General features: G+C 27.3%; 1 protein-coding gene across 1 annotated transcript in view; it reads left to right on the top strand.

Moving 5' to 3' along the window:
* Positions 1-1,775: 1,775 nt before the first annotated feature.
* Positions 1,776-10,726, top strand: part of LOC113799197 (protein turtle-like) — a 42,273-nt gene continuing 33,322 nt past the window's right edge. Inside the window, exon 1 of the mRNA XM_075820177.1 lies at positions 1,776-4,510. Within this exon, the coding sequence (XP_075676292.1) occupies positions 4,129-4,510 (382 nt within the window). The 5' untranslated portion in view covers positions 1,776-4,128. The remainder of the gene's footprint in view (positions 4,511-10,726) is intronic.

The following is a 10,726-nucleotide window of genomic DNA, read 5'->3' as shown; positions in this document are numbered from 1 at the left end:
AAGAATTTTCCTTTTTTTCTCATCTTTGATTAATGTTCTTGGAGGTTCATCGAGTTTGCGTTGATCCAAAAATTTATCCAGAATTTTTATTTGTATATAGAGTGTGAAAAAAATGAGGAAATTCTGTATATTATGCGTTTATGTGTGTTTTTTGTCGTCTGTGATCCACCGTTCATATGTAATGATGAACATTACAATCGATACTATCAATTATTCTGACTGCTACTACTACTACTACTACTACTATTCTTATCAACATACAGAATATAGTAGTAGCATTATCTAAAAGTAATTACCTTACATTCTTTATCTGTAAAAACTTTACTGGCTCCTTTTTTGTTGTTGTTGTTGTTTCAGGATCAGTATAAATTTTTTTTTGGTTTGTTGTTGTTGTTGTTATTGTTGCTGAATCCACAGAATTCAGAATCCAACAAACAACGCAATGGAATAAAACAAGTTTTTGCGCATCATTTTTTTTTTTAAAAACAAAATAGACGACAATCAATGTGTGCGTGTGTGTGATGTGTGTTGTGTAATGTCAATTATTGTTGACGACGACGACGACGACGACGACAACGACAACGACAACGATGATGATTTTGATAGCTGGCAATTACAGCATCATACCAAACAAGACCAGAATATACATGAAGAACAACAAAACAAAACAAAACAAAAAACCAAACCAAACCAAAACCGACACAATGTTTTGTTTTTGAAAAAAAAAACAAACAAAGACTAGTGATTTCTTGTCCGGAATCTTATTCTTCATATTATCAACCACATCATCATCATCATCATCATCATCATCAAGTTACCTGCCGTCCAGAATTCTACTTTTTGTATTCGATAAAATTAATGCGGTGAAATCTGTGGCAACAACAACACCAACAAAAATTCTTTGCATTTCTCATCAGATGTTTGAATATCGTTTTTTCTAAATCTGTTTTCATTTAATCATTTGAAAATTTTTATACTTTTTTTTTCATTTGGCAACAAAAAAAAATTCATCAATCTCAATAAAAACTTTTCCCAAGAAAAAATAAACCATTCTTCATTCTGTGTGTCAACTTTTTAAAAAAAAAAAATCTTTTGTTTTTGGTGAAAATTTTTCTATTTCTAACGATTTGGATGATGATGATCCTTGATGTTGACATTGTTGTTGTTGTTGTTGTTGTTTTGTTGAGGAATTGAAATAGTGGAAAATCCAACAGAATATATTCTCTATGAACTTGACACTATCGTCATTTTTTTTTGTTTTCATTCTGACTTTTTTGTTGAAAAAATAATAATAATAATAACTGTTGTTTGTGACATTTTTGTTGTTGTTTCATCCATGTTTTTTGTGTGTTTCAAATCTTTTTTTCTTCTTGGTTGAAAGAAAAAATCATAAAGTGGAAAACGTTGTTAAAAAAAATATAGAAATTTCTTCTTCTTTTTTTTCACTTTGTAAATTGATCAAACAAAAAAAAATAAAAACATACAGAATATTCTTTTTCTAACATCAAAACTGGATGATAATTGTGTGTTGAAATAGAATCGAATATTATGACGGAATATAAAACAAAGTTAAAATAGTCATTTTTTTGGACAAGAATGTTTTTTATTTTCTCACGTGATTCTGCCATCATTTTTTTTCAATGTTGTTTAAAATGAATATTAAAAGCAACTGGAAACAAAAATCTAATTACGAAAAAAAAGACAAATTTCATGTGACGATGATGTTAATCAATTTGAATAATGATGATTGATTTTTTATTATTATTATCCACTATTTCAACCTTATAATAGTAGATTTTTTTAATCACTAAAAATGCTAATAAAATAATAATAATGTTTGGGTGATGTTTGTTCGTAACAACATAATCAACAACATTGGTTTTATATTGTTTTTTTCGTTTCTTGTAACAACAACCATAAATTTGACATCCAAAACATCCAAAATCATCATAATAATATTAATGGAACTAATCAATGAAAAAAAACATACAAACAAACATTCATTAATTCATTTTTGGAAGCTAATTAATTCTTCAATTTCTAAAAGTTTTTTCGAAATGGAAATAAAAACAAAAACAGCAAAAATGAAATGAAATGAGACAAAAACTTTATGATTCCATTTAGACGAAGAAGAAAAAAGAAGAAGAAGAAAAAGAAGAATTGGATGTGACTGAAAAAAACTGAACTGAATATTTTTACTTGTTTTTTTTTGAATGAAACTTTTATTCAATTCGATTCTCTATGGGAATTTTCATATATTTATTTATGGGTTTTTTCTCTCAAACACACACACATCAATATATCGATTTTCAATGAAAAGTTTTGGCATCCATCACACACACAATAGTTATATATACCGTCTTCTTCGTCGTCGTCATTATTATTATTATTATTATTTATATGAACGTCATTGCCGCATCCAAAATAGTGTAGAATAAATATTTTTGGAACATCCAGAATTTTTCGTTTTTGTTGTTGTTGTTCGTTGTTCGAAATGAATAAATTTGAATATAAAATTATGTTATTTAGAAGAAGAAGAGAGGATACTGCTATGGATTGTGTTCAATGAATTATGTAACAGCAGATTTTTCCAAAAACTTAAATTCGGTTATCTGCTGCTGCTATTGATCGCCAATCGACAACAATAATAATGATAATAATTTACAGATATTCAATATGAATCAATGATACAAACAAACAAACAAACAAATGTCAATTGAAAAGTTTTTTTCGCTGTTGTTCTTTTCTGTTTCTGTTTTCTCTCTCAAAAAGTAGCAACAAAAAAGAAGTGCCTTGTATCCATCGGATGTTTGTTTGATTTTTTTTCAATTCGTCGAAATTTAAATTTCAATTGTCACCAACACAACAACAACAACATCTGAATAGTGTTTGTGTGTGTGATCATCATCATTACAGCCAGCCCGAAAAGAAAGCATCCATTTCCGTTGTCATTTTTTTCTCGTCAATAATGATTACCCGTGGATGAGTTTTTTCTCTTTTTCTTTGTGCTGTTTTTTTTCTATTTTCTCATTATTTCCGTTTCAAATCAATGTTGATGAAAACAATGTGCTTTTTTTATTGCTACTTGAATTTTAAAAGTTAAAAGTTTTATTCTTCTGTGTTTCTTCTGTGTGTTCAGTGTCAATTCTGTGTGTGTGTTTGTTTGTTTGCTTGTTTATTGTGTTGTTGTTTTATTCTGTAAAATTCTGGTGCTACATATTTTCAACATGTCATCCCTCATTCAATTGAAGAACATTGTATAATTTTTTTTTTTTTTTTGAAAAAAATGAAATTTTACCATCATACATCCATCAAATAACAAAATCAAGTTCTGAGTTGCTCAATTCTATTAAACCAAATAAGAAAATAGGCCTATGGAAAAAAAGAAAAGAAAAGTGGAATATTCCCTTAAGAAAATAATTCCATCATCATCATCATCTGAAGAAGAAGAAGAAGAAGAATATTCTTGATGTGTGTGTGTGTCGGGCACGCATTCACATAAAGTTTACTCGTCATCAACTTTTTTTTTCTTGAATAATAATCATTTCTCTCAAAATAATAATAAGTATTATGTGTGTGTGTATGTGTAAGACACCAACAAACGAAAGAAAAAATCATCCTCCAGTCATGTCCAAAACATTCATCAAAAAAAAAAAACGAAAAAATTCTGTTCAGAATAAAAAAAAGAATCTAAAAGTCTTTTACGGTTGAAAAATTTCTGATGATGTTCATCATCATCATCATTTGTTGATGTTTGATTAAGTTGATCATTCATAATGATGATGATGATTATTCTTAAATTATCTTTACATTCATTTTTTCATTTGGAAATTCAATCAAAAAAAAAAAAAAGAAATCTTCAAGTACCAAAAATGAATAATTTCTTCTTTAATCAAAATCCAATTCAGAAATTTCATAATAATCTTTTTTGATTGAATAAATTTTTTTTTGTAAAATAGAAATTCTTAATATGTTTTCTTCTTTCATTCGTCATTCAGAAGTCATTCCAAAAACTAAATAAATAAGTAAAATTGATTATAATGTAAAGAAGGAAATTTCCAAAATATAAAACATATAAAATCATATTCAATAATCAATCAACGAATCAACGAAATCATCATCATATTGATGATGATGATGATTATGGAAAAAAGCAATATGAATATCATTATTAAATCATCAATCTGTCATGATGATGATAATAGTAATAATCAAAAATATTGGCCAAAATATCGAAAAAAATATGTACGATTTAAACAATTTTTTGATAAAAAACAATCAAAAATCATTAAAAATCATCATTATTTAGCAACCAGAAATAATGATGATGATATTCATAAATTCAATAAATCATTAGCAGTTTGTCTAACAACAACAACAACAACAACAACAAAATCATTCTACAATCATAATCAACGAACAATAACGACAAAAAATTTATTCAATCAAATATGGGCAATAATTTTTCTAAATATTTTAAATATTCAACTTTTGTTGACAACATTTTCGGGTAAGTTGTTGTTCGTTCTTCATTTTTCCTATTGCTTAAGAATCCAAATTATTACAGTGTTTTGTTCTCTTTCTTTTCACACTATGTTAATTCTTGTGGAATAACATTTTTTGACAAGCTAGAATTTCATCATTTTTCTAGGAACATGACTGTAGAGAAAAAGGAAAGAAATAAAAAACTAGAAACAAACAAACAGAAAATTTATTTGTCTTGAAATTGTTGTTGTTGTTGATGAAATTCAAGCCCTATAGGCACACGATGATTCAATGTTTAAAGAATTCTTTAAAGAATTTTTTTTAAAAGAAATTTTCAATTTTCTGTCTTGATTGTTGTTGTTGTTGTTGTCATCATTTATATAAAATGACTTTACTTTTACTGTTTTTGGTGTTTGTTGTGTTGGATACAGAATATGTGAACGAAATGAATAATTTTTTTCCTGTTTCTTAATATATTCCATAGATAAATAAATAGATCGATATGTCAAATTGAAAATTGAATACGTGATCTTTATATACAACTAAAAATGTCATTATCTTTTGATCAAGTCATATGTAGAATAATATGTAGAATATAGCAAGAATCAATGGAAAAAAAATATATTCTTTTCATTATTATTTTAGAATATTCTTGCTCTTCTTCGTCTTAAGATGATGATGCTTATCTTATTAAAGAAAATTTTTTTCCCTTCTCTTTCTCACTTTCTCTTTTCCATTTTTCTGTTGTTTGTTTGTTGTTTGAATAAATTCATATATGAATGAAATGAATGAATAATCTATGCCATCCATCCATAGACACAATAAATTGATCTTTTTATAAAAAATGTCCATCATATAATAATCATAATAAAAAAGCATACTTGATGACAACATATAGACAGACAGACAATCGTTTGATATATTGAATATATATTGAAATTTGAATGACTTGGAATGTTTGTTCGGTCGTTAAGAAATCTCTTTTTTAAGATTATACTGCAAGAATATTCAGTAGAGAGAGAGACATTCTATGCATATTATTATTATCATCAAACATGGCTATAAACACCCACACAAACACACATATATAACAATCATAAATATCGAAAAAAAATAATAATAATTTTGTCATATTGATGACCAAATATTTACTTAAGATTTATTTTCTTGTTGTTGTTGTTATTGTTGATGCTCAACTTTGTCTGTCATGTGTGTGTGTGTGTGTGTGTTTATCTAAGGAAAAGTGCAAAAATTACATTTTTATTTCCTCGTATTGCGTATTTTGTGTCATATTTCTTTGTGCTCAAAATTAATTAAATATTCTTGCAGTTAGTTGCTTAGTTGCTTAACATTGGATATCATCATCATTGAAAAGCGATGAAAATCCTAGAAAATTTCATCTTTTTGATTATATAAAATCAATTATTGATGATCAATTGTTATTCATCATTTGAATTTGATATCAATTGATTGATTAATTTAATCAACTTTGCAAAAAAAAAGAAGAAGAACACTTTGCACACAAACCAAACAAACAAACCAAACCAAACATACCAATCAAACCAAACAAAGAATCTATACAATGTTATTTTTCTAATGCATTTTTCTTCAGTAAGAACCAACATAAAACAATGATGTTTGCCTTTTCGTTTTCTTTCGTTTTTTTTTGATTACATCATCTTTGGTTGTCCATGTTTGTCTTAGTTCTTTTCGTTTTAACTAATCATCAATTCTGTTTTTCTTTCATTTGTTTTTATCGGTTTGTATATTCGAAATAGCATTTTTGCTGTTGTTGTTGTTGTTGATTAAGCTTCGGCTTGAAGTTTTCTTCTTTAGTTTATATTTTGGTTATTTGTTTTTTTTTTGTTTTGTTTTGTTTGTTTTCTTATCGTGTGTTTGACGACTTATGATGATGATGATGATGACCACATATAAACTGACCATCATCATCATCAACATTGATGTTATTGTTATTTAGTTTTGAATGAATGAATAAATGAATGATGTCTATTGATCGATTCACACTGTTCCTTAGTCAATAATAATAATAATACTATTTGCAGAAAAAAAAATACCCAAGAATATTCTGTTTTGAATCTAAAATTCAATGGAAAAAAACAGCAACAACAACAACAGCGAAATTCATTGATAAAGAATAAAATTTTTCATATGACAAAATAGTAATTATATTATTCTTGGTAGCCAACCAACAACAAAAAAAATGAGAATAAGAATAAGAATCGTAAATCTCTTTATTTATTTCTTATTTTGATTTTGGGTATTTTTTTATTTCGTTATTTTTGTTGTTGTTGTTGTTACCATCATCATTATTAGATATGAATGGTAATCAAGAATATAAAGAATATGAAACAAGAAACAACAACAACAACAACAGAAAAACTAATAAATAATGGCCACCGGTCATTGTGTGTGTATGTAGAATGTGTGTGATATATTAAGAATCCACACACACACACACAATAATCCCCTTTACGTTTCAATGACTTTATTCTTTGCAAATTCTTTGATTCTGTTTTTTTGTTTTGTTTTGTTTTGTTTTCTGTCGTATACCAAATGTGTGAAATTGTATTATTTTCGATTATTCTTTCTCTCTTTCTCACTCACTCTCTCGTATTGGCAGCTCCATTAAAGTAATCATCGATTCTTTTGCTCTATTTTTCTTTTCTTATCATCACCACCATCATCATTACAATATTAATGTTTCGTTTTTTTTCTGGGGATTCATTACGAATTGTAAACCATATGGAGTTTTGTTTCATTTTTTTCAATGGAAAAAATGTTTTTTTTTCTGCTGAATGTGCTGAAGCCATTCGTTTTTTCATTTCAAGTTTGACCTTTTACAATTCTAAATTCATTCATATATTTTTCTTCTTCTTTTGTTTTCCAAAAAAAAATATGAAAATATAAATCCATCGAATTAATAATTCTGACAAAACAGCCAAACAAGAATTTATGGCTTTTTTTTTGTCGACTGTTGTTGTTGTTTTGTATAATTTCAAAGATTGATTTTCATTCTCATTATATATTTTCTCTGGTTGTCAACCAGAAAAAAAGAAGGCGTATTTTCGGTTTCCTGTATAATATTCTCGAATATAGATTAACATGAGCGAAACAAATGGAAAAATGTCAAAGTTGAAACAATAGAAATACAAGGGGGAAGGGGAGAAAAAAGAATATGGAAACAACGAAAATAAATGACCAACCAATAATAACCATAGAAAATTTATGACCCTTATATTTTTTTGGTAATGAGAATTTCAAATGGCCATTTTATGGTTAACAAAAAAAAAATTGTCAAAATTTATTTTCCACTATTTTTTCCCCCCCTGTGTTTCTGGATGATGATCCACCAATAATAATAATAATAAGGAAAAAACAAAAACATGTGTAATGTGAATAACAACAACAAAAAAACGATAAATTTTTTGTTTTCTCCAAAAGAAAGAGAAAACTAATCTAGTGATACAAAAATTGTTCCTGAAAAAAAATATATCCATCATTCAATATTAGTTCCAACAAATTGATGATGATGATGATGATTTACTTTGTGGTTTTCATATATGATCATAAAAGTTGTGTGTGTTTCAAAACAACAAACCACCATCATCATATTTGTTTTGGGGGTGTATGTCACTTATGGTGTAGTATCCATATGTGTCCCATATTTGTTTTTCGAAATCAATTATAACACTGATGATGATGATGATGATGATCCATAAATTTTCATAAATAAAGTTATTCTGGTTTAAAAACTATATTGGTTTTTCCTGGTTAACAAACAACAGTAAATTATATTTAGATATAATATCTGTCACATGCAAAGGGAAAAACAAAAAAGTTTGTTTAAAAAAGAGAATTTTGAACAAACTTTTTCTTCTTCTTCTTCTTTTTGAATGACATTAACTTTGTCATTGGAGGGTTTTTCTATGGGATCTATGATTGGATATTCAAAATAATTTAATCAAAAATCCATGATGATGATAGTAACGTAGTGTGTAGGTTGAATGGATGGATGGCTGAATGGTTCCATCGTATTTTTTGGATACAAACAAACAAAAAAAGCTCATTATTTTAACGGTTCACTGTTATTCTATGATTAGTTAAACTTTTTTTTTTGAAATGATAATCAATGGCGGAATATTCTGTGCGTAGTAAGCAGCCAATGGCTATTGAATTTTAATCGAAATTTTTTTTTGCCATAAGCAATTGATCGATATTTGATTCAATGTTGCTGCTGATTGATGTCTTTATCACTGAACATTATTCATAAAATCTAATAATAATCGTGTGTGGGATAATATTTCAATCTTTTTTTCTATATGGTTTGGTTTGGATTTTTTCCAATGAATTTAAACACAATCTAACCCCAAATAACATCAAACAACAACAACAACAAAATTAAGCGGATTATTTAACTGAAAATAAAAAAAAACTGTCTTTATCCTTTGGAATCTATTGATCGTTTAACGTTTTCGTTTTCGTTTTCGTTTATCGAAAATGAAAAATGTTTTTTTTTCTTTCGAAATTAAGCTTAAAATTTTCAAAGGAAAGCCTTTCACGTTTGTATTTTCGTTACTTTGATTGGGAGATGAATATGAAGATGTTTTTTTTCGGGGGAATATTTTTGTCATATCAGTTTAAGCTTATTGATATGTGTGTGTGTTGATGTAAGCATCTTTTTTCCATCCTGCTTCTGTTGTTGTTGTTGAAAAAGCTGATTGCCTAAATTTGGCTGATGAAAACATCTTTTTTTCTTGGTTGAGAAAGAAAAAAATCCAATTCCATATCGATATGTAAAATTTTTCACTCACTCACTTTCACTCACTCTCCATTCCATACTTTTTCCCTGGAATCCACTTTATATGAGTAATAGATAGATAGTGATCGAAACGAAAAAATCTAATCTAATCTCCATTTAATGACATTGTCGCCCTTACATGTTTTTCTATATTCATTCATTTTTCTTCAAAATTCTGTAAAAAAGAAAATTTCAAAAAAAAGAAACGATCAATATAATTCAATCCATCAAACGATGATGATCATTTGAAATTCTGATGATCGTCTGGAATCTCTTTTTACTCTTCTTTTTTTCTTTCACCCACCACCTTTCATAGTGAAGAATTTTCATCGAAAGAAGAAAAATTCTGCATCAGTTAGTATCCAAAAAAGCAGTGTACCATCATTATATATGTGTGTGTGTGTGTGTGTGCAAGAAGAAGTGCAATGAATAAAAGAATTTCATTACATTTTAATGGATGCGTTGTGTGTGTGTGTGTATGTTGAACGGGTTAAAAATGAATTGAATTGAATTGAATGGATCAAATAAAGCACGTAGGCGTGAAAAAAAAAATTTCAAATGTTATGTTCAGTATCAACAACAACAACAACAACAACAACAATGTAGAATTATTGTTCCATGAAAATGAAAATGATTTTCATTTGATAATAAGCATCCATAAAAATGAAATAAAAAGGGATAAAAGTTTCATCATCATCATCATCAAATAATCTCAAATAATCTGGCTGAAGCAATTCTGGATAATTTTTTTTTTGAATTTCATTGAAAATGAAATGAAATAAATGAATATTTACAATGCAAAAAATTGATGTTAAGCTTAGCTGCTGCAAGGGAATGATGTTTTGTATTTGCTTTTGTTGTTTTTTGTTTTTCATGGATAACAATTTCTTCCAAACACACAGAGGAAATTGTCTTTTATCTTGAATTGTCGTTTATCTTTTCATTTTTTTTATCTTTCTTTTCAGAAAAAGTTTGAATTTCTTTCTCAAACTACCTTTAGTCAGCAAAATTTTGCTGTCTGTTTGAGTGTTTTTTTGTCTGGTTCTGGAGCCTTGCCAGAAGCACATCTTGTTTTTTCCTATTCTAGCGAAATTTGAAACTTTACTTTGCTTGTTGTTGTTTTTGTTATCCGTTAATATTCAAGTGAATCGTTGTTGTTTTTAAAATTATTATTTAGGTGTATGCAATTTTCGTTATTCGCTAGAGATTTCAATCCAGCAGAAGATTTTTTTGTTCTATATCCAAACATAGCTGGAAAGAGAAAAAAAACAAAATTAAAATTGAATAAAATAATTTCGAAAAATTTCATTTTCGCCTCGAAAAATAAAATATCAAGGTTTTCCACCATTCAGACTTTCAAATTAAAATAATTTTTCTCTCTTCCTCTACTCAACCAAAAAAAAAAAAAAAAAAAAAAAAAAA

Source organism: Dermatophagoides pteronyssinus, unplaced genomic scaffold (genome assembly GCF_027571235.1).
Source record: "Dermatophagoides pteronyssinus isolate colony J.1.1.1.1 unplaced genomic scaffold, Derpt_VIB-CSIC_2022.12 sq0006, whole genome shotgun sequence".
Taxonomy (NCBI): Eukaryota; Metazoa; Arthropoda; class Arachnida; order Sarcoptiformes; family Pyroglyphidae; genus Dermatophagoides; species Dermatophagoides pteronyssinus.
The sequence above is the reverse complement of the archived record's forward strand: the minus strand, read 5'-3'. Positions and strand labels throughout refer to the sequence as shown.